Source organism: Odocoileus virginianus, chromosome 4 (genome assembly GCF_023699985.2).
Source record: "Odocoileus virginianus isolate 20LAN1187 ecotype Illinois chromosome 4, Ovbor_1.2, whole genome shotgun sequence".
Lineage (NCBI taxonomy): Eukaryota > Metazoa > Chordata > Mammalia > Artiodactyla > Cervidae > Odocoileus > Odocoileus virginianus.
This window is the reverse complement of record NC_069677.1, coordinates 12,705,502-12,729,041: the sequence shown is the minus strand read 5'-3', so window position 1 is coordinate 12,729,041 and position 23,540 is coordinate 12,705,502. Positions and strand designations below refer to the sequence as shown.

The window sequence follows — 23,540 nt, the reverse complement described above, 5'->3', positions numbered from 1 at the left end:
AGCCAGTTGACAATGAAAAACTGAGCAATAAGACAATGGAAATTGAGACTGCTTAAGAAATCCTCAGGATTAAAAGTTTAAAATTTGACTACTTTGATAGTATCTATCTCTTACTAGAAAATAAAGCATCACAATAGCCACCAATCTCTGCCAAGCACTTGGCTGATAACTCCCTCCAAAGTTATCATTATTCTCATTTTTAAAAACTGTAAACAAAGATTCAATAACTTGCCCAACCATATAGCCACCATATTAATACTTTTAACTGTACCACACTTCCCCTTAGATAGCCCTTGGCTAATTCTATTATCTGCAGTCACTTGGATATAATGACCAATCCATTAAGAGAAGAGAGCAGTCAGCTACCCCTGTACTCACTCTTCATCCATCCAGAAATACATTATTACATTTCCAAATGTGCTCTCCTTCCTTACCTATCAATCTGAATTTTCTTCAGTGTCTCTGTATTCATTATGGTCTGCCTTGTGGGCTTTTTGAAGATAAGATCTTGCACTTTGTTAAACTGGCCTCCTTGTCTGATTTCCGGCACCTTGGGTTCTTCTTTATGTGCCAATGAACTGGATATTTTTGAGGGTTCTGATACCAGTGGAACTTTTCCCGAGCTGCTTCCTTCTGAATGCATTTCTTTGTTATTCTTCTAAAAACAATAAATGATGTTTCATGTTAAGACAGATTTTTAAAACAAAAAGAAACAATGCTATATGAGGGCCTCTTCCTACATTTTAAACCTCTTATAATATCAGTACCAGAAAATTATCCTCTTCTTCAGTCACATTAAACTGCATGCTCTGTCTTCCTGCCTTTATACATTCCCACTCTCTGTCATTCCCCAAACTGATAAACTTTAAGACAGTTCTCTGTGAAACATCTCTATTAGCAGACATTTACCATTTGTAATTATTTCTTTAAATATCTCCATTAAATTATAAATTCCATGAGGAGAGGGACAGTGTCTTACAGATCTTGGTGCACCTCAAATTCTTTTTGGAACAAGATAATATTAAATAAATGTGGCCATCTTTATAATCCTATTGTTTAGAACAATGTCCAGGATACAGCAAAGACTCAAATGTTCGCTGAACACATGAATCTGAAATATAGTTATCCCTTGGTAACTGTGGAGGATTGGTCTGATCCACCACCACAGCCCCACCCCAGCCCTCAAGGAAACCAAACTCCACAGATCCTGAAGTCCCTTATGTAAAATGGCATAGTATTTGCATAGAACCTGTGTACATTCTCTCATATACTTTAAATCATCTCTGCTGCTGCTGTTGCTGCTAAGTAACTTCAGTCGTGTCCAACTCTGTGTGACCGCATAGACGGCAGCCCACCAGGCTCCCCTGTCCCTGGGATTCTCCAGGCAAGAACACTGGAGTGGGTTAAATCATCTCTAGATGACCTATAATACTAAAACAATATAAATACTATGTATATTGCTGCCAGCACACAGCAAATTCAAATCATCTCTAGATGACCTATAATACTAAAACAATGTAAATACTATGTATATAACTGCCAGCACACAGCAAATTCAAGTTATGCTTTTGGGAACATACCGGAATTTTTTTCTTTATATTTTTGATCTATGGTTGCTTGAATCTGCAGATGTGGAACCCACAGATATGGAGGGCCCACTGTATAAATTAAAAGAGAATCATACCAAAGAGTAGGAGCCAATAGTGTATTTAGTGGTGTGGTATAGATTTCGAAGTTCATGTGGGGAAAAGCCAATAAAAATTATTTTTCAGACCCAAACTTGAATAGTAAGAGGTAAGCATTACCATCTTTTTTTTTGGAATTTTTTTTTTTTTTTTTTTTTTTTTTAGCATTACCATCTTTCAACTGGGACAGGATACATCTTTCAATTGATGATTCCTATTTAATCTGTGGCTAAAACCTTGAGCCAATGGGAAACCATATAACATAGTGGTTATGCAGTTCATATGGGACTCTGAAACCAGACTTCCTTGTTTAAATCCTGACCCTGTTACTAAACCACATTGCCTTTAGACAACTATTTAATATCTCTATGCCTCCATTTTCCCATTGATAAAATAGGGATAATAATAGTACTTGCCATCCTGTAGTTACGAAAGAAGGAGAAAAAGAAAGAAAAAGGGCATTTAGAACACTACACAGAACCATGTAAGTTCAACATTTGATATGATTACTTAAATTCTTGTGCTGATCCTATGCACAGGAGAATTTTATTTGCATAAAAGCCTAGGTCTTCCTTTAGCTAAGGAAGATTAATAAGATTAATAAAGATTAATAAACACCGACTCAATAGCATTTTTCCTTTATCAACAGCAGGCAAAGAGATGCAGATCTGACAAAAACAAACATACCCAAGTACAAAACAAAATGATACCTTAAATAAGAATTAAATTTTAAAATACTTCTTTAAATTAAAATTGATATGACTGACTACAAAGAGAACAGAAACCATAGAACTCCAACAATTAAACTGAAACTTGGCTATGCATAAAGAAAGCTTTAACTATGCAGATGGTTATTAGTCTAGATTTTCTAAACTAGGGAGGGAATGGGAAATCTAAGGCCTGGAAAGTTTGTTTTTTTCTGATCGTCCTAACCATCATTCCTCTACATTTGTGCTCGGGCATCTGGAAAAGGAAGCAAATGTGTCAAATGGCCTGATGGACAGATCACTAGAAATAAATATGAGTTTTTAGAAGAGTACTTAAAGGAACTAGCTAAATATTCTGGCCCATTCACCTCCTTGTATGGGAGGGTGTTAGATCCTAAGGGAAAAAATAAGAACAGTATTCCCTGCAAGGCAGCTCTTTCCAAAGTTCAGATCAATTACTCCCACTTCTGGTAGAACTTAGTACATTAGTATGTTTTTCATCATTCCATTCCATGATTCTTTAGCTATAAAAATGGTTGTGGAAGAGGGATAATGCTAACTAAACTTTCATCACAGTGTTGTTACTGTAAAGCTCAACGACGTGAAGCTTTTAAGGAAAGAAAACATCTACATTAGTACTAAGGTTTTTAAATATTTATCTTATGCAGGGCAATGGTACTATAAAAATTTATGAGTTAGAACAACTATAATACTATAAAATGAAAAATTATTTTAAGAGTTACATTTTTAAAAGATATATAACTAACATATTCTGAAAGGGGCTTTTAAGCTCTATTAATCAGAATAAGAGTACAAACCTTTACTATTTATATTTCTATAAAATCATAAGCAGGGCCTCTCTCTGTTACGTCAGGAAATTCTATGGGTGAAGATCACAAACCAGAATAAAACTGGAGAAGTTTTCTTCTTTTATGTACTCGAATGGTGACCACTACTGAATGTTTATAAATTTGTGTTTTTCTTTCTCTCTTGAGTTTCTATGATGGAAAATTACCCTTTTTAAAGCCTGACAGTAAATATCATTGGGAAAACTTTATCTTGTTAACTGAAGATATTTAGTGAGGTTAGTGTCTCTTCTGTACTATTTGTTAACAAACAATTTAAGAATTATACTCATTTTAAGCTCAATGAAAGGTTTAGTTCTTGGGTTTCCAGATGTCCTCACTTTTCATAAGTTAATAAGGAAACTGATTTGTTGTAAAATTCCTATAATACCCATTAATGTTTTAAAATCACCCTAAAACTCACGGAATATTAGTATTAGAAGGGCTCATTTCATTAAAACTCCACCACAATTCATAAATGAGAAAACTAAGACTGAGAAAGTGAAATGAATTGCTTATTGCACAATTCAACCATAATGATCCTGTAACTTCAAATCCACTTTTAAAACTCTAATAAAAGTTTTATGAATCTAGTTTATACATATAGCAGTAGTAATAATAATAATAATTATAAAATTATAAGGGGCAATTAAAGGAAAATTTAATTTTCTAGTTACAGTTAATATGGACTTCTTTTCTATTAGACATGAAAATTATTTTACCCTCTCATTTTTATAGCAAGTTGCATTTATCACAGAATCGCAAATAATATATTCTTTACAAATTATATAATTTTGTTAAACTTAATAAATATGTATTTTTACTTAAAAATTGTTTATGGTTTAAGGGCTTAAGAATTTACGAAAGATTTTGCTCACTACCAAGTTGAGTTTTTTGATAACTCAGTGGTGATTTGAGGGAGGAATCTGTAGCATCATTGAAAATGTAATGGCTAATGCAATAATGTGGCTGGCTATTCAGAAAAGCAGATTGCAACATATTTAGCAATGACAAAGTCATTTTAGATGAAAGCAATGTTGACGGGTCCAGTTGAAATTCCTCCCCCTTGGTGTTCAGTTAGCTTTTTTTTTTCTCTCCAGGCAAGAATACTGGAGTGGGTTGCCATTTCCTTCTCCAGGGGAACCTTCCCAACCCAGGGATTGAACCCAGGTTGCCTGCATCGCAGGCAGATTCTTTACCACTGAGCCACCAGGGAAGCCCCTCAGTTAGCTTTTGTGCTGCTGTACTTAATTGCTCAGTCTGACTCTTTGCGACCCCATAGACTGTAGCCCGCCAGGCTCCTCTGTCCATGGGGATTCTCTAGGCAAGAATACTGGAGTGGGTTGCCAGCTGACAAATACAAGACAAATAAGACAACACAATTATTTATCTCCTCAGTATATATATTGTATTTATACTAATTATCTATAGACTTTTTAGAATAATGCCAATATATCATGAGAAAAGGATATTTTGTGAGATGTACCTTTGAGCTATGTCTATTTCACTCCATTAACTGAGAGTACATATCTCAGATCATTACTGTAGCCCTTTACCTGACTACAAGGTGCAATTTCCCAAGTTAAATTGAATGGCATAGGTACTGAAAATGAGGGAGAAATAAAGAGAAAGCAAAAATTAAGTAATGGTGAATGTATATACCATGCTGATGTTTTGTCTTTTTTCATACTGAACTGGCATGATATAGTTTAGAATGGAGAGCTGGTCTATGGTGTCCTCCAGAACTGCAGAGATCCTCAGCACATCTAGAATGGAGAGTGGCTTCGTGATTTCTGGGCTGATTTCTATGACTGCTTCTTTGGCTGTTTCCTCCTTTTCTTCTACAGCAGTATTAGGTGGTTCTCCTGTCACTGACACCGTCACTTCAGAAGGCCAAGCTTCTGGAGGAAGATTTAAGGCTTCCAGTTGACCTCTAAAGAAAGAAGGAAGGAAAAAATAAGTCAGCCATCAAATGTTTAAAATGACTTAAATCCAAAAACACAGGCAGCATGTAGATGGGTTCCTGTAAAGTCCATTTTGCCATATACTCAAGAGAATGAGCAAAAGTACTTTGCAGATGATTCTGCTTAATAACCCCCAGTAACATTCTGACTTCCCAAAGAAAAGCAACTTACTGTTTATTAAGGATGGGTAGCCCCTGCTATTTGACTATGCTTAACCAATTTGAACTTGAGCCAGATAAACTTTTTTTCTAGCAACATTTTCAGATGCTAATCAAAATTGTCTCACGGTTATGTTAACTGAAAGCTCAGCCTCTCTGTACACCAGGTGCCAAATCAAATCCTGGAGACAGAGTTTGGGGCGGAGAAAAGGATAGCTAGCTTTATTGCTTTGCCAGGCAAAGAGGAACCTAAAACTATGATCTGTCTCAAAAAATCCAGAGTCCCAACCCTAGAGAATTTGATGAGGGTCAAAGGTGGGGTCTCTAACAAGATTAGAGTGAGGGCAGAGCTTGCACTTCCTTAATCTCATTTTAGGTGGTGGGTCTTCTAATCTTGATGAGCTTCTCTGGTCCCTTTCATCTTGCCTCTGGTGATTTTTGGCTGCTTCTCCCTTGATTGGGCTTCCCTGATAGTTTAGTTGGTAAAGAATCCACCTGAAATGCGGGAGACCTGGGTTCCATCCCTGATTTGGAAAGGTCTCCTGGGGAAGGGATAGGCTACCCACTCCAGTATTCTTGGGCTTCCCTTGTGGCTCAGCTGGTAAAGAATCCACCTGCAATGCGGGAGACCGTGGTTCCATCCCTGGTTTGGGAAGGTCCCCTGGAGAAGGGAAAGGCTACCCACTCCAGTATTCTGGCCTGGAGAATTCCAAGGACTGTACAGTCCATGGGGTCGCAGAGTCGGTCACGACTGGGCAACTTTCCATTTTCACTTTCCCTTGATTAGCTTCCCAGGTGACTGTAGTGGTAAAGAATCACCTGCCGATGCAGGAGGTGTAAGAGGTGCTCGTTCGATTCCTGGGTAGGGAAGATCCCCTGGAAAAGGAAATGGCACCCCACTCCAGTATTCTTGCCTGGAGAATCCCCATGGACAGAGGAGCCTGGCAGGCTACAGTCCATGGGGTCGCAAAGAGCTGGACGTAACTGAAGCGACTTAGCACGTACACCCTTGATTAGCAACTGTTCAAATCTGCCCTTTGGAACTCATGGAAAGTTATAATGCTGGAGTCTTGCCTATAAGAAATGGGAGAGAGAAAGGCCTCCATGCCTGGGAGCCCTACAGGGCCCTGCTCCATTTCAGTTCTCAAAACATGGAATGTAGTAGCCATTCTCAAGGTGGCCCATACGAGCCTCACCTTCTTATACCCATGCCCTTCTGTGATCTTCCCCACACTGAATAGGACTAACTTATATAACCAAAAGGATATTGTGGCTTCCAAGGTTAGGTGATTTTGAGACATTAGCTTCTCTATCATTTTCTCAAATCTCTCGCTCTGTGGGAATCCAGATGCCTTGTCATGAGGATACTCCAGAAGCCCTGTGAAAAGTCTCATGAGATGAGGAACTAAGGCCTCTCAACAAAAGACAGCATCAACTTGCCAACTCTGTAAACGAGCCATCTTGGAGTGGATACCCTAGCCCCAGTCAAGTCTTCGGATGACTGCAGCCCTGACCAACTTCGACTTATAAGAAACCCCAAAACAGAACCACCCCACTAAGCTGTTCCTCAATTCTTGACCCATATAACCAAGCTACTCCCAAATTTCTAACCTTCAGAAACTACGTGAAATAATAAACATTTATATTTTAAGTCACTAAGTTTTGGAGTAATTTGTTACAGCTAGGGTAAATAATACACAGAAGTTTAATATAAGTCATTATAATATATACACAATAAAATGGAATTTGGAACATACTCTTCCATTCTTCTTGAGTTAGTTTTAATTTCCTTGGTACATTATAATCTCACAGACATGCAATCACCTAAAGTGGGAAAAAACATTGAGATTAGTTTAAGGGAGTGTTGAATGACATTTATCTCTATAAACTATGACATTAAACTGTGACATTAACAACAACAACAAGTGAAATTGCTCAGTCGTGTCTGACTCTGTGATCCCATGAACTGTAGCCCACCAGGCTCCTCCATCCATGAATTTTCTAGGCAAGAATACTGGAGTGGATTGCCATTTCCTTCTCCAGGGGATCTTCCCAACCCAGGGATCGAACCTGGGTCTCCTGCATTGCAGGCAGATGGTTTACCCTCTGAGCCACCAGGAATCGGAAAAAGAAGTACAAGAGCTGTGGCTTATCCCCTCTATCTTTGCAGAGCAGTCTCAGAGACGGAAGAAACATTGCCATCAAATGACACAGGTCTGTTTAGTAGCCAGCTTAATTACTGGCAGATAAATGCAATCTTCGTGTTTCTTAAGGTAAATTAATGCCAATGTAGGGCCTCCCTGGTGGCTCAGCAGTAAATAATCTGACTGCAATGCAGGAGATATGGGTTTGATCTCTGGGTCAGAAAGATCCCCTACAGAAGGAAATGGCAACACATTCCAGAATTCTTGCCTGAGATATTCCATGGACAGAGAAGCCTGGTAGGCTACAGTCCAGGTGGACACAACTTAGCAACTCAAACACCACGACCAATGTCCAATATGTCTTTTGTATGTTTTTAAATTATATTCTGAGTATTAACTGGTAATCTTCATATACAACAGATTTACTTTTCTGTTATTCTGATTACTAAAATATTTGATGGTTCCATTCCCCTGATCTGCTAGATTAACAGAATTTATTGCATCCAGAAAAACAATTGCCGTTATACCTGGAAAAACTATTTATCCTGAAAATAAGCTTAATACTGCTATCAATATGTTATCCTTCCTCAGTAAAGGAGTCCTTTCTGGTTAAATAAGCTTTACAATGAGAACAGACTACAGAGAATTTTGCCATATACAGAGCAAAGAGTGAATAGTAAGTTTCCAATGTGATCTTGTCTACAATAAAGTGATCCTTAGGAGGGTGGTACAAGTATGTCCCATGCAACAAACATTTTATATGAAAAACTGAAAGAATATTCCAAATGTTCAAGCTGGTTTTAGAAAAGGCAGAGGAACCAGAGATCAAATTGCCAACATCCACTGGATCATTGCAAAAGCAAGAGTTCCAGAAAAACATCTATTTCTGCTTTATTGACTATGCCAAAGCCTTTGACTGTGTGGATCACAATAAACTGTGGAAAATTCTGAAAGTGATGGGAATACCAGACCACCTGACCTGCCCCTTGAGAAACCTGTATGCAGGTCAGGAAGCAAATTAGAGCTAGACATGGAACAACATACTGGTTCCAAATAGGAAAAGGAGAACGTCAAGTCTGTATTTTGTCACTCTGCTTATTTAACTTATATGCAGAATACATCATGAGAAACGCTGGGCTGGAAGAAGCACAAGCTGGAATCAAGATTGGCGAGAGAAATATCAATAACCTTAGATATGCAGATGACACCACCCTTATGGCAGAAAGTGAAGAAGAACTAAAGAGCCTCTTGATGAAAGTGAAAGAGGAGAGTGAAAAAGTTGGCTCAACATTCAGAAAACTAAGATCATGGCATCCGGGCCCATCACTTCATGGCAAATAGATGGGGAAGCAGTGGAAACAGTGTCAGACTTTATTTTTTGGGGCTCCAAAATCACTGCAGATGGTGATTACAGCCATGAAATTAAAAGACGCTTATTCCTTGGAAGGAAAGTTATGACCAACCTAGACAGCATATTCAAAAGCCGAGACATTGCTTTGTCAACAAAGGTCCATCTAGTCAAGGCTATGGTTTTTCCAGTAGTCATGTATGCATGTGAGAGTTGGACTATAAAGAAAGCTGAGCACCGAAGAACTGATGCTTTTGATCTGTAGTGTTGGAGAAGACTCTTGAGAGTCCCTTGAACCGCAAGGAGATCCAACCAGTCCATCCTAAAGGAGACCAGTCCTGGGTGTTCACTCGAAGGACTAATGTTGAAGTTGAAACTCCAGTACTTTGGCCACCTGATGCAAAGAGCTGACTCATTGGAAAAGACTCTGATGCTGGGAAAGACTGAGGGCAGGAGGAGAAGAGGACAACAGAGGATGAGATGGTTGGATGGCATCACAGACTCGATGGACATGAGTTTGGGTGGACTCCAGGAGTCGGTGGACAGGGAGTCCTGGCATGCTGCGGTTCATGGGGTTGCAAGGAGTCAGACATGACTGAGTGACTGTCTGAACTGAAAGAATCTTTACATAAACTGGAAAAAAAAAGATATTCCAAATTAGCTAAATTTTCCAGTACAAGGGCAGACTTAGAAGCAAGTAATATGGTGTTAAGATTTTGTTCTTTTGCTGCGTTGTTCTTTATTTTTCCATTTTTTAGGCCTGGGGCATCAGTAAGTATGCCTCACATAAGTAATATAGGCCTATGCTTATGAAGAATCCAGTGCTTTCAAGTTCTGCCTGCTCATTCCTCAACACTGGAAACTCAGGAGTCCTTTCTGCTTCCTCCTGCATCCTGTAATCAGCATTCCCCCAATTCAAATCATCACCAGGTTCTGTGGATTTTACTTTCAATTTCTATCTCCCCCAGTACCCTGCTGAACCTAGCTGTTGCTTCGTGCTTGAACTACTCTAACAGCTTCCAAATTAAATCCATGGGATTTCCCAAGCAAGAATACTGGAGTGGGTTGCCATTCCCTTCTCCAGGGGATCTTCCCAACCCAGGGATGGAACCCGGTCTCCAGCACTGGCAGGGGGATTTTTTTTTTTTTTTTTCACCGCTGAGCCACCAGGAAAGCCCTTTGGCAGCTGAGTTCTCCTTAAAAGGTAACCAGGCTTTGTCAGGGCTGTGCTCTTCACCCTCGTAGTCAAAACGAAGAATGGCGGTAAGAACTTAAGTCATTTCTCTAAAGAGATAAAGGAGTAAAAGGAGGAAAAGATTAAACGGGTGGTAAAGGCGGGGGTGGGGTGGGGGTGGTTTCCAGGTGGCTCAATGGGTAAAGAATCCGCTTGCAATGCAGGAATCAAAGGAGATGCTGGTTCGATCCCTGGATCGGAGAGATCCCCTGGAGGAGGGAATGGCAACCCATTCCAGTATTCTTGCCTGGAGAACCCCATGGACAGAGGAGCCTGGCGCGTTACAGTCCATAGGGTTGCAGAGTCGAACACGACTGAACAGGGACGCAGAAAGGGAGAAGAGGGCTTCCCTGGTGGCGCTGGTTGTAAAGAACCCGCCGGCCAATGCAGGAGATGCGGGTAAGCTCCTTGGGTGGGGAAGATCCCCTGGAGGAGAGCATGGCAACCCACTCCAGTATTCTTGCCTAGAGAATCCCATGGACAGAAAGCCTGGCGGAGGACGGTGCAGAGAGTCGCAAATAGACGCGACTGAGTACACGTGCATGCAAAGGGGTAGGAAAGGTATAGAGAAGTAAGAGCTTTCTCCTACTGCTTTCTCGCTCGCGGGGTTTCTCTTCCAGGCTAGGATCCGAGAGCTTACGTTTGCCCTACTCCTAAGTGGTAAGAAGGAAATATACCCCCTGGTTGGCGAATCAGTGCTGCGGTACTCGAAGCATAGGTCGTCCTCCCCTCCAGCTTCACTTTGCCAACTACACCCTCTGATGCCGTCGGAACTAAGCTTAGGTGTTTCTATGGCAACGGACAGCTTTGGAGGACCTTTTCTCTTTTAGCTGGCTACCATTTTGCCTCCCTGTGTTCCAAAAATAATACATTTTGCAGCTTACAAAGATAAAAGGACTTAGGGAAAGAATTGTACAGGTGATTTTGAACGTGGTTTATTTCAGTCAGAAGGAGATTTCTGAGGCTTACTTTTTTGGCGGTCGCGGAAGTTACCTAAACGGGGGCGGGGCGGAGATATGTTTACCCACAAGGCTACGCGGCGGGTCCTCGCAGGTCTCTTTCAGCCATCTTGGACCCTGTGGAGGTGTGTGGAATTCCTGCAGCTGAACTTTGGGGGCAAATAAGAGGGGTAGGCTCGGCTATATCCCTCGGACGAGGCACTGGTGCGACTCCGAGGCTCTAGCAGCTAACGATTTCTGTGGTTTCCAGCAACAGGGAGGACAGGATGGAGGAGATATGGGACTGATGGTTCTGGTACACTGACCTCCGAGAATGGGTGCTCCGGTAATCCCAGTTGCTTCCGGGCCCTAGCGGAGTAAAATACAAAATAGATGCATTTTGTCTGGCAACAGCAGCACCTCTAGGCAGGGTTCTTTGTCCATTTACTGCCACCTCAAACCTTTTTTTTTTTTTTTGCATGTTTACTATGTCTTCCCTTAGGTATTCTTTCCTGTTCAGTGTGTAAAAGTGTTCTCTGCTTTCTTTGGCTTCTTGACCTTCATTTTTTCCCAGTGATCGTAGCATAACTTTTCTTAAGACTTAATTTTGGTGTTTCTAGGAGTTATGCCTTGTAGTGTAGAATCTTTAGTTTTTATCTTCATTTTGGCGTTTGCTTACTTATCCAACATTCTGAGTTTGGGATGCTGTTCCACAGGAAGCTAGTAAGTGGGAACCGGGCGTTGCAGTGTTTTAAACTGATTATTTTTGTTTTAAGGCCTGGTGGGAACGGGACTTCTAAAACGACAAATATGTCTGGAAGGTATGTATTTTAAATATCATTGCATTGTACTTATAGTGTACTTGTTTATTAGGCGTGATCGTAAATGTGAGTTTAAGTCTGGTGGGGAAAAAAAAGATTAGATGTTTGGTATAGGTAAATTTAGGTGGGGGTCATCACAAGTCAAACCATACCTGTTGCTTTTTGAAGTTAAATGAGATCTTTTAACATTGTATTTTGTCTTAGGCTGTGGTCCAAGGCCATTTTTGCTGGCTATAAACGGGGTCTACGGAACCAAAGGGAACACACTGCTCTCCTGAAAATTGAAGGTGTATATGCTCGAGATGAAACTGAATTCTATCTAGGCAAGAGATGTGCTTATGTGTACAAAGCAAAGAAGTAAGTTTATAGTATTATACTTTCTGGAGTTTTTACTTGATTTGTCTCATTTTAAGTTGGTAAATGATACTGTTGTGGTTTTTACTTTGGGATTGTAAGCAACTTTAGGGTAGTGTTGGATGTAGATGTCTACTGCACTTAGAAAAATTACAGCTGTATTACAGCTGTTAATTGTTTCAAAGGAGGAGTCAGCTTCTTATAATATTATTTTAAGGTTTTGTAGAGCATTTTTCATGTACTTTAATTCATTTTGTTGATCTCTTGAGGTTATATTTTTTATGGATGCTTAAAGATAGTCTCTCTCTCTCTCTCTCTCTCTCTCTCTCGAGTATTGGTTCTTAAACCATTCCAGCTCAGTTAAAATTTTGGGATAGAGGCTGAGGGAGAGGTGGAAGAAATGGGTGGACTGTTGTTTTTTAATTGTTTTAAAAAAGATCTTTGGGGAATGCTTTCATCTCCCTCAGCCTGTTTTCTTGCTGCAACCAGAGAGATCCTTTGAGATGTTTAATTATAAGTCAAATTGTCTATACTTTTGCTGAAGGTCCAAGCTGGTCCCCATCTCATATGGTTAAAAGCTGAAGTCATTAAGGAGCTTCCAAGACTTTATGCATTTAGGGCTCCCCGTGTTTTCTCTTAACCCAGCTAAGATTCATCTTGTTATATTTTGCCTCCCCCAAGCCAGGGACACAACCTCCCGTTCTTTAACACAAGCTGTTCCCTTACCTTCCAGTCTTTTTTTCCAGCATTAGCTTCTTAGTAAGGCCTTCCCTGGCTGTTTACAATTAGAAACAAGTTTCTCTCCCTATACTCAGGTTTTTTGTCCCCTTTTTCGTCTACCCCCTGCCTTCTCCACTATTACAGCTATTAGCATTTATTTCTCAAGTGAATTAAGTCCTTAACTGGGGTTGAGGGCCACTGATCTAGAAGTCACCTTGATTTTGCACCACTATATTGGTCCTGTGGGTTCTCATGCCTTTTTTATTTTTAATCGTTTGAAAATTAGCAACACAGTAACTCCTGGTGGAAAACCTAACAAAACCAGAGTGATCTGGGGAAAGATAACTCGAGCTCATGGAAACAGTGGCATGGTTCGTGCCAAATTCCGAAGTAACCTTCCTGCTAAGGCCATTGGACACAGAATCCGTGTGGTAAGTACATTGTTAACTGTGGAACCTTGTGGAATCAAACTAAGTGCAACGAGTTCGGCTTGGACCACTAAGGACTATTGTGACAATAAAATGTCACCAGTAGTTCAGGCTGTAAAATTAGCAGCTACTCTGAAAATGTATTATGGAATATTTTCTTGGCATTATATGAAAAGCGAAGGCAAAGGGTTCAAATGGATTGTGCCTAGATTTCAGGTAATTGCTAAAGCTGCCTGGAAGTGGTGGGGAATAGCGTTTTACCCTTGAACAACACAGGGGTTAGGGGCTAGTGGGAAATTACTTATGACTGCAGTTGGCATCTTCATCTGTGGATTCAGTCAACTTCAGATTGTGTATGTATTTACTGAAAAAAGTCTGTATAAGTGGACACGTGCAGTTCAAACTGGGTTGTTCAAGGGTCAGCTATTTAAATGAACAGTTTTCTGGCACATGTATTGGACTCTGAAGTAATTGCTAGAAAATGAAAATTCAGTATACCTTTTCCTGGTATAATTCTCTCTTTTTTCTTTTTTGACATAATTCTTAATACTTCCCATCTCTTCATCATGACAGTCTTGAAATGGGTATAAAGGCTAACAGATGCTCACATCCCAAGGCTTCAGCCAAAACCTTTAACTCCAGATTCTGTGGTTTTTCTAACAGGATAGCCCCTGTTTTCTTTAGTTAGGATGCATTTTTAATAGACAGGGCTACATCTTTGGGGACACAGGGCACTACTGAACCCTGCTGAGCAGTTGAAATTTTTATCAGAACAGGTTTTTACTGTTAATGCATGTGAGTGAAGTCTCTTTGGTCATGTCCAAACGCTACCTCATGGACTGAAGCCCTCCAGAGTCCTCTGTCCATGGGATTTCTCAGACAAGGATACTGGAGTGGGTTGCCATGCCCTTCTCCAGGGTATCTTTCTGACTTGTCTCCTGCACTGGCAGGCGGATGCTTTACCACTACCACCACCTGGGAAGCCCCCATATTGTTAGAGGAGACAAAATTAAATGGACTCTGTTCCCAGTACTGATTCTTAGTCAGTGAATATTCAAAACTGAAGGCTATAAACATTAGTTCCCTTCCCATGAGGGTATGAGTCATTGGATGCCTCTCAGAGAGATAGGTAATGGGATGAGAGATGTATTTATGTTGTTATATTCAGTAACTATTGTATATAACATGCACCTTGTGTTCTTTTCCCTTCCAGATGCTGTACCCTTCGAGGATTTAAACTTCATGAAAATAAATAAAAGTGTGGATTTGTCCTGTTGTGCTTTTGTTAAATGGCTTAAAAAATTCTTTGTCCTGAATACATTTGCTCAGTCCTAAAATGGTGGTGGTTATCAGGCATAAACAGAGTACACAGGAGCCTAGAGAATATAGGACTATAGGAGGGTTTTGATGAGGATGGATGTATCTTGTATCTTAATACAAGACCTTAAATGGTAGGGGGAAGATTACAAGTGATTTTTAGTTAGAAACAGTGGAAAGGAGTATCTTGGAAGGTTTCTAGTGATGGAGCTCTGGAACCTAGCCTATGGAAACATTTTTTAATTTGGCATCACTGTGTGGCTTAGGGGTTTTCTCTGTCCCCCAACCAGTGATCAAACCTAGGCCCTTGGCAGTGAGACTGCAGGGTACTAACCACTAATCAGCCAGGGAAGTCGCTTTAGCCAGTATTGATATATATGTAAAATTTTTCCAGATTTCCACATCAAATGGATCTATAATTCTTCCTTTTATTTCAATTCTGGCACTGTGGTATTGGTAGCTGTCTCCCTCATTACACTGAAATAACCTTGTAATAGCATGCACTTTGATACAGATTGGTTGGGAAACTTAGGAATTAAAAATGGCAGATGGGAGAAATTTGCAGGATATATTGATGGTGTTTGGCAGCTTATTTGAACAAACATGGGTGAGGTATATTTGGGATTTGTGACTGGACAAAGCATTGCAGTATTTATATAACATTTGGTTGGGAATAATATGTAACTTGAAAGTGTCTCCAAAATGCCATAAACCTTAGAAAAAAATCTTAGTAGAGGGTGGTCAGGATTGCCTGGACAGTGTTGCTTTCTTTGGTCTATGTCTTAATATAGTAAAGTGCAAAATTGAGATGTTTTGGCATAACATAATGGGAGTTTGACAAACTGAGCCCCTTTTGACTTAAAATTATTTGTGGGCTTCTCTAAGAGCTCTTAAAAATGAGTAGCACATAGCCGTTCTACATTTCACTTAGTTTAATGGGGGCCCTGAAGCCAAAATTGTTGGAAGAGTCAGGGAAATTGGGTATGTGTTTGTACTGCCAGTCTGTTGTCCAGCAGCTGTCCAGAAGCAACTGTTGGGAGGCATGGCCGTAAGGGAAACAATGTGGGTCGTAAGAAGCAGCAGTTTGGGGTCATTGAGCAACCATGCTCTCCTCACTCTTTCAAGGCCACCACATTTCAAATGTCTTGAGAAGAATCTTAAGGAAATTGAACTTGGAAAGTTGGGTCAAGGCAAGGTAGAGCAGATACCAGACCTTCAGTGAGCTGTGAAGTGAAGTCGCTCAGTCATGTCCGACTTCGCGACCCCATGGACTGCAGCCTACCAGGCTCCTCCGTCCATGGGATTTTCAGTGAGCTTTAGTTATCCTAAAAAAGTAACCAACATAAAGTAACTACTTTGTTAAGTAGTACTCTTGGGGTCCTCATACAGAGGAGGAGATGCTTGAAATATCACTTGCCAAGCATCTCTTCCTACAGTTTCAAAAGGGAAATGGCACAAAGATTTGATGTGTAAGCAGAAGGCATTTGAGGAGCCAATTAACTGGGTTATGTAATGTGACTAAAACCTATTTGGAGTAACTGGAAAGTCTAGAAAACTATACCAGATGCCAGGATATTTAATTTTGTTTTTGACTGTCACCCATAGCATATGGGATCTTAGTTCCCTAACAAGGGGTTGAACCCATGCCCCCCTGCAGTGGAAACAAGGAGCCTTTTTTTTCTTAATATGGAATGCTTCACATATTTGTGTCATCCTTGTGCAGGGGCCATGCTAATCTTCGTAGTATCCCAATTTTAGTTTGTGTGCTTCCAAAGTGTGGAGTCTTAACCACTGGACCACCAAGGATGTCCCAACAATATTCTCATATTAGAGTGTCATTGAAGAGCTTGAGTGACGGGTGACGAAATTCATATTTTAGAAAGATCCCTGTGCAAAACCAGGAAGGGAAAACCAGGTAGGCTTTGCAGTCTTAACTAAGACATTTGCACACTGAAATAGATTATAAACATTAACCAAATTTTAAAACCAGTTGTGGAAAGGAGTCTTCAAAAGTAATGTTCTCAGCTTTGGTTGCTGAACAGGTAACTTCACAAATTTGGGGGACCAGGAGATGGTTGAGAGGGAGAGTTCATGAGTTTGAGAAAGCTGGAGAATGCCCACCTGTCAACATGTCTAGGAAGGCAGGTAGTGGGGTCTGGATTAGGCGTACAGAGGAGACGAAATCTTAATTCTCTCTGTTGTAGGAGTTCAATGGATAAATCCGGGGAGGGTAGAATAATGAGGTGGATAAACAAGAAGTGATAGGCACTTGAAAGCAAGCTGAGAGTTTGTAGGATAACCAGAGTAAATGCAGTTGGAAGTAAGCCTTGCACGCAAATTCATGCATACTCTTAAACTGATGTAATGGTAGCACTTGTGAGAACCTGTATTAGACTTATCTGCTCCCATAGCAAGGTTTGGTTTAATGCAGACTATACTCAAGACAAAGTTACACTGAAGGAATTGCTTGTTTCACAGAAATGAACTAAAATGGCTAGCACCTTGTCCTTTAAACTATTAAAACTGCCACTCCACAAGCGTGACACTGCTGTTATCTCTAGGAATTTGATAACTGGTACCATTCTTTATTAACAATCCGGAATTTCTTTGTGGTTTTGTATAGAGAGCACATACTAAAAGTGATAAATTTGGCTTAAAATCCCACCTTCCACTAGTGGGATGATAGACACATCTAATGCCACTATTGTGTAGGATTTCCCACCCATTTTTCTTTTTTTAAGTACATAATCTTATCCAATGAAGTATAAATTCTTGGGAATTTTTTTAACCTACAGTTCCTAGTATAGTAATTTACAATATTCAGTTCCTGAAGTGACTGTTACAAGCTCATGCTTCCAGTTCCCAGCTTTTTGGTTTCTTTTGTGGGCCACAAGATTAGTTTTTTTTATAGTTCCTCACAGCTCAGCTTTTAAGCTTTTAATAGCAAGGATCTACCAGGTTTCCTCCAGGGTTAAAAGTGTTAATTGCTCAGTTATGTCCAACTGTTTGCAACCCCATGGACTGTTACCCTCTGTCCATGCAGTTCTCCAGGCAAGAGTACTGGAGTAGGTAAGCCATTCTCTTCTCCAGGGGATCTTCCCTACTCAGGGATCAAACCCGGGTCTCCCGCATTGCAAGCAGATTTTTTGCCACCTAAGCTACCGGGGTTAACGCATTTGCAACTCTTAACATTCATTGATTGTACAGAAAATGACTTTAGTTAATAAGTGGGTCTGGGACCTCTCTGGCGGTCCAGTGATTAAAAAATCACGTTTCCAATGCAGGGGGCGGGGTTTGATCCCAGGTCAGGAAACAAGATTCCACATATGTGAAAGTGAAATTTGCTCAGTCGTGTCCGACTCTCTGCGACCCTATGGACTATACAGTCCATGGAATTCTCCAGGCCAGAATACTGGAGTGAGTAGCCTTTCCTTTCTCCAGGGGATCTTCCCAACACACGGATCGAACCTAGGTCTCATGCATTGCAGGCGGATTCTTTACCAGCTGAGCCACAAGGGGGAGGACAAAAAAAAAAAATTTTTAAGTGGATTTAACACGATATTATAAATCAACTACCTTCAACTTAAAAAAAGGTAGGCCCTAAAATCGGTGACTCAGGATAAGGAAAATTGAAAAGTACATTCCACTTACCTTTTAAACAGAGAGCTAAATAGTAAGGTTTTGCATCTAGCTCCTGGCCCCTAGTGGGTCCATATATTTTCACTGGATAACTGAATTAAAAAGTAAAACTCCCTCAGTAAGGACACACATTTATCACCATCTTATTACCATCAACACCGACTAATCTCACAGTGCAACTCACGTGGGACGCTAGGTTGCATTTATTGGCCGGCTTCACACGAATGAGACGCGATTATCGTGATGCGACTCTCATCTTCCACATTGAACTTCTTACCGGTGACGCCAGCCAATCAAAAAGCAACTTTCAGCCGCCAAGTCCCTCCACCTGCCTAGAGAGGCGAGGGGCGGGGCTGGCGCTGGGCGCGGAGGCGTCACGTACTCCATGGTAACGACGCTCGGCCTGAAGATGGCGGCCGAGTCGGGTAGAAGAGCGGGCTCCTCGGATTCAGGCCTGGGCCTGAGCCGGTGGCACTGGAGCGGTCCTTTATGGTTCCGAGGCGTTTTACTTCTTTTGGGTGGGCTCCGGGCAAGCACCACGTCTATTCCTGTCTCCTTGCGCAGTTCTCCTCCATGCCGGCACCACGTTCCCTCTGACTCTGAGGTAGGGCGACAGAGGGGCCCTGTGAGGGTAAAGTAATATGGGAGGCAACGGTAGAGAGGATCGTGTTGGAACAGGGTGTACTGGAGGAGAAAGCGAGATTGGGCCAGAGACTGAACTCTGAGAGGGTTGGGACCAGCCATCAGTTCCCTTCCTGCACGCAGCAAAGTGGCTCAATTCGGCACTCGAAAAGAACATCATCACTTTCCCGTGCGGAGAGTTGTGCTTAGCAAGTTGTCCTAGAGCAGTGGTTTTCCAACTTGGGTGTGCCTCAGAATTACCTACTGTGCTGTGCTGTGCTTAACCGCTCAGTCGTGTCCTAAGGACTTGTTAAAATTCAACTGGCCGCTCCATTCATTCCCTCCCGCTGCCCACTTTTGACTCATTAGATCTCGGATGGAGCCTCAGAATTTGCAGTTGAAGTTCCCAGATCGTTGATGATGCTTCTTGTCCAAGGACCTTACTTTGGAAACCACTGACCTAAATGTTTGAAAAAGAATTATTTGGAGAGCTAGACAAAATCGTTGCGGAGATATTGGGAGTTCTCCGGAGACAAAATTCAGATATATTTTCAAGTTACTTCATCACATTGCTTGCTTTATCCTATTCTCCTGCCCTGAAACACCTCTCTCCCTCCCATTATATTTTTCTTCCTGTCTAAATTCTTTCATTCTTAGTTCCTTAATTGCAAGGCAGCCTGCTGAAACCACCCCAGCAGAATGTTCTTTCCATTTTACAATATATCTTATCTGTATTCTTTTCTGGCACTTAACCGAGTCCCGCTATGTGGTGACAGCTTATTTTTCAGGCATATCTTGCTTTTGTAGTTGAATTGTAATTTTCCTTGGTATATGACGTTTGTGTCTTGTACTTTGATTTCTGTACAGTACTTAGAGGAGGGCCACAGTAATCAGTATTCTTTGAGGAAAGAAGACACAGTACCTGGGGGTAGGGCTGCATGTTGTGATTGATTTTATATTAACATTTTGTCTTATTACTTTATCAAAAAAGATTAATTTGGAAATTTTCAGTTCAGCCCAGAAATCTAAGACCATTCATTTTTGTGATAATTTTCAAATTTCTCTGCATGCTGTTATAACTATATATATATAAAACTATATAACTATATGCCAGAAAACTAAGTTTGGTGGTTATGGCTATATTACAGCTTTTATCATGACACTGCATTCTGGCTGAATTGTTTTATTTATTCTTTAGTCTCTTAGCAACTTGTAAGTTTATAATACAGTACTGTAGTCTGCAGTTACTGTGTTGTACATTACTTATCTACTAGTTGCAAATTTGTACCCTTAAACAACATTTCCTCAGTTCTCCCACCTACCTAGTGAATTCCTTTTAAAATACATTTCCCACAAAACCCTGCACTTCTCTCTGAATTTAGATCAAGAGAAAGTAGTTCAAAGAACTGCAAAATCTCTGTACTTGAAGGAACCTTAATAGCTGTTTTCTTCTTGTGATTGTTGCTAGTGTACAAATTTCTTACTTATATTTGAACATTTCCACAAATAGGGACATTGTCTCTAGAGGCAGTCCCTTTGCTTTTTGGAGAGATCATTGTTCTTTTTATAGAGCTGAAAACAGACTTCTGAGGCAGTACCTAAGACTCCGAGTTTCCACTGCAGGGGACACATGTTCAATCCCTGGCAGGGAGCTAAGATCCCACATGCTGTGCAGTGTGGCCAAATAAAATAAAGGTACAGAGCTGAAAACTCTTCCTGAAACTTCCCTCCACTATTCTTACTTATGGCTCTTGGCTGAACAAACTAAATAGTGATGGTGCTTCGGATATAAAAAGCAAGCTATTAAAGTCTTAAGAGTTCTCATTCCTAATAAGTTTTCCTGTTTCTTCATAGAGTATGTTGTAACAAGTCCTCATAGCCATTCTCTTTGCTTTAATTTGGACACAAAGAATAGGCAAATGCTCTTCATTGTAACAATAGTGACTGCATCTCTGTTAATTGCAACAGGAAATTACAGTAACTTTATATTGGTAATGGTGGGGAACTACAAAACGTTTGACTCATATAACTTGTTCTTAACCGAAAACTTTTTGGTTTTTTTTTTTATTGTGTAAATTAAAACCAAAACCAGAATAGTATAATGAACTCCCATGACCCTTCACCCAGCTTCAACACTTACCACTATTCTCTTATTCTGTTTCATATACTTCTGTCCATTCTCCATCCACCCACTGTTATTGTTACTTTTACAAGTTTTTTGTTTTCCCATAAAATTTATATAGACTAAAATGTAGCAAATGCAATCATTTACATTCATGTAAAACCAAAAACCTATCAGAATACAGAATAGAACATTTTCAAGTCTCCAGAAAAATTTCTCCTGTTCTATGCCAATCAGTCTCTCCCATCTCTCTTTTTATTTTTTTCATATTAGATTTAGATTTTACAGCAAATTAGTTTTGCCTGTTATAGAATTCAGCTTAAATAAATGGAATTATATAATGCATAATATAGTAGATCACATTGAATTTTCCAATAGTAAATCAACCTTGTATTTTTGGAGTAGATTTTAATTGGTTATGATGAATTATCCTTTTTGATACACTTCTGAATTCAGTTTCCTCATAGATTAAGGATTTTTATGTCTATGTTTATAAGTGATGTTGGTTTATAGTTTCCTTTTCAGTGAAATTTTTATTAGCTTTTGGTATCAGAATTATGCTGACTGTACAAAATGAATTGGAAAGTTCTATCATGTATTTTCTAAAGAGTTTGTAGAAAATATCTTCCTTAATATCTTCCCTGTCCTTCACTATCTCCCAGAGTCTGCTCAAACTCATGTCCATTGAGTCAGTGATGCCATCCATAACTGAAACTATCAGGGACTACAGTTTTCTTTATGAAAAGTTTTTCTTTTTTTTTAAACACAAATTTATTGAGGTATAATTTATATACCATAAAATTCACCTACTTAAGTATCCAAATAAGTGATTTTTAATTTACCGAGTTACAGAACCATCACCACAGTCCAGTTTTTAGAACTTTTTCATCACCCTGGGAAGAGCCCTTGTGCCCATTTACAGAAAACTCATGTTTTAATTTCTGGCCCCAAGAAACCACTTGGTAGGAACAGATAAATCCAGTTTCTCTGATACAGGTCTATTCATAGTATCTATTCAATCTGTGTCAGTCTTGGTAACTTGTGTTTTTTAAGGACTTTATTTCATCTGAATTGTTACTGACATAACGTTGTTCATAATATATTTATCCTTTTGATGTCTATAGAATCTGAGTGATATCCACACTTTCATTTCCAATGTGGTAATTTGTATTTATTCTGTTTTATCCTAGCCCATTCTTTCTAGGAGCTTATTAACTTTATTAATAATTTTAAATAACCAACCATTAGCTTTGGTAATTTTCTTTAATTATTATTTTCCATTTCATTGTTTTCTGTTCTTTGTTATTTCTCCGTTTTCCTTACTGTGGATTTACTTTGCTCATATTGTTAGGGGGAGACTTAGATCATTGTTTTTGAGTCCCTTTTTCTTTTCTACTATAAACATTTAAAGATCTGTGTTTCTCTCAGTACAAATTTAGCTACACTTCACAAATTTTGACACACTGTATTTTAATTATCACTTAGCTCAGATGCTTTTATTTTCCCTAGTAATTTTATCTTTGATCCATGGGTTATTAAAAATGTTTAAAATATAATTTCTAAATATTTGGTCCTTTTCTAGATAGCTTATGGTTATTAATTTCTAATTTAGAGAATATATTCTGTAATATTTCAGTTCTTTGAAATTGTTTTACGTATAATTCAGCATATGCTGTATCCCACTAAGATTTTCTGTGTACTAGTAAAGAGTATACTATAGGTACTGAGTGTCGTTTTCTGTACACATCAGTAAGGTAAGGTAACTGATGGTACACTTCAGATTTCTATATTTTTTATACAAGTTTAAGGGTTATATTCCATTTACAATTAATATAAAATATTAGCTGACGATTTCTATGTTCTTAAAATCTTTTGTCTGATTGATAGGATCTTAAATTTATGATTATAATGTTTTTCTTTTTCTTCCTTTAGTTCTGTCAGTTTTTGCTTCATGGATTTTGAATCTATTGCTTGGTACATTCATACTTATAATTTTGAATTTCTGGTGTATTAATCCTTTATTATTATAAAACATTACTCTTTATTACTGGTAATACTCTCTGCCTTTGTCTGCTTTACTGATATTAGTATGGCCATTTCAGCTTGCTTATGATTAGAATTTTATATCTCCCCTGTCTGTGAGATGTAAACGTTTATCTTTTATCTCATTGGAGATAAACTTCAGTATTGAACATCTTTCTTTTAGTGCTTTAACTATTTGTTTCATTGTGTTCTCATCTTCATTTTTTTTTTAGTTAAATACTTTATTTTTTAAAATAAAAACAAGTTTAGACTCACTGCAAAATTGTGAAGAAGGTACAGAGATTTCCCAAGTACTGTATTCCTCTTCACATGCATAGACTCCCCTATTACCAACATCCCTAATCAAAGTGGTACTTTTGTTATAACTGATGAAACTACACTGACACATCATAAGCACCCAAAGTCCATAATTTACATTAGAATTTACTATTGGTGTTGTACATTCCGTGGGT

General features: G+C 39.4%; 3 protein-coding genes and 1 pseudogene across 8 annotated transcripts in view; 2 read left to right on the top strand and 2 right to left on the bottom strand.

Annotated features, from left to right (window-relative positions):
- IQCG (IQ motif containing G) overlaps positions 1–10,877 on the bottom strand; it is a 42,755-nt gene extending 31,878 nt beyond the window's left edge. Inside the window, exons 1-4 of one of the 2 annotated variants that reach the window (XM_020893624.2) lie at positions 10,763–10,877; positions 7,117–7,183; positions 4,900–5,170; positions 435–658 (exon numbers count right to left, since the gene is read on the bottom strand). In XM_020893624.2, the coding sequence (XP_020749283.2) occupies positions 435–658; positions 4,900–5,170; positions 7,117–7,124 (503 nt within the window). In that variant the 5' untranslated portion in view covers positions 7,125–7,183; positions 10,763–10,877. Of the gene's footprint in view, positions 1–434; positions 659–4,899; positions 5,171–7,116; positions 7,184–10,674 lie in introns of both variants that reach the window. The other variant, XM_070466142.1, reaches the window with a different exon arrangement.
- A 230-nt stretch (positions 10,878–11,107) lies between these two features.
- Positions 11,108–17,357, top strand: RPL35A (ribosomal protein L35a). 4 transcript variants are annotated; one of them, XM_020893625.2, is made up of 5 exons: positions 11,108–11,169; positions 11,800–11,844; positions 12,049–12,201; positions 13,205–13,349; positions 14,560–17,357. In XM_020893625.2, the coding sequence occupies exons 2-5, from the start codon at positions 11,834–11,836 to the stop codon at positions 14,581–14,583; spliced, it is 333 nt and encodes a 110-aa protein (XP_020749284.1). In that variant the 5' UTR covers positions 11,108–11,169; positions 11,800–11,833; the 3' UTR covers positions 14,584–17,357. The 4 variants fall into 4 exon arrangements, with proteins under 4 accessions (XP_020749284.1, XP_020749285.1, XP_020749287.1 ...); XM_020893626.2 differs by having other exon boundaries at positions 11,135–11,214; XM_020893628.2 differs by lacking the exon at positions 11,108–11,169 and adding an exon at positions 11,188–11,248.
- LOC139034904 (U6 spliceosomal RNA) lies at positions 16,344–16,441 on the bottom strand (annotated as a pseudogene).
- A 1,309-nt stretch (positions 17,358–18,666) lies between the features above and the next one.
- The window catches only part of LMLN (leishmanolysin like peptidase), a 54,603-nt gene continuing 49,729 nt past the window's right edge, over positions 18,667–23,540 (top strand). For both annotated transcript variants that reach the window (XR_002313909.2, XM_020893629.2), the window contains exon 1: positions 18,667–18,906. Coding sequence is in view for 1 of the 2 variants with exons in the window: in XM_020893629.2 (XP_020749288.1) it covers positions 18,688–18,906 (219 nt within the window). In the remaining variant the exon portion in view is untranslated. The remainder of the gene's footprint in view (positions 18,907–23,540) is intronic.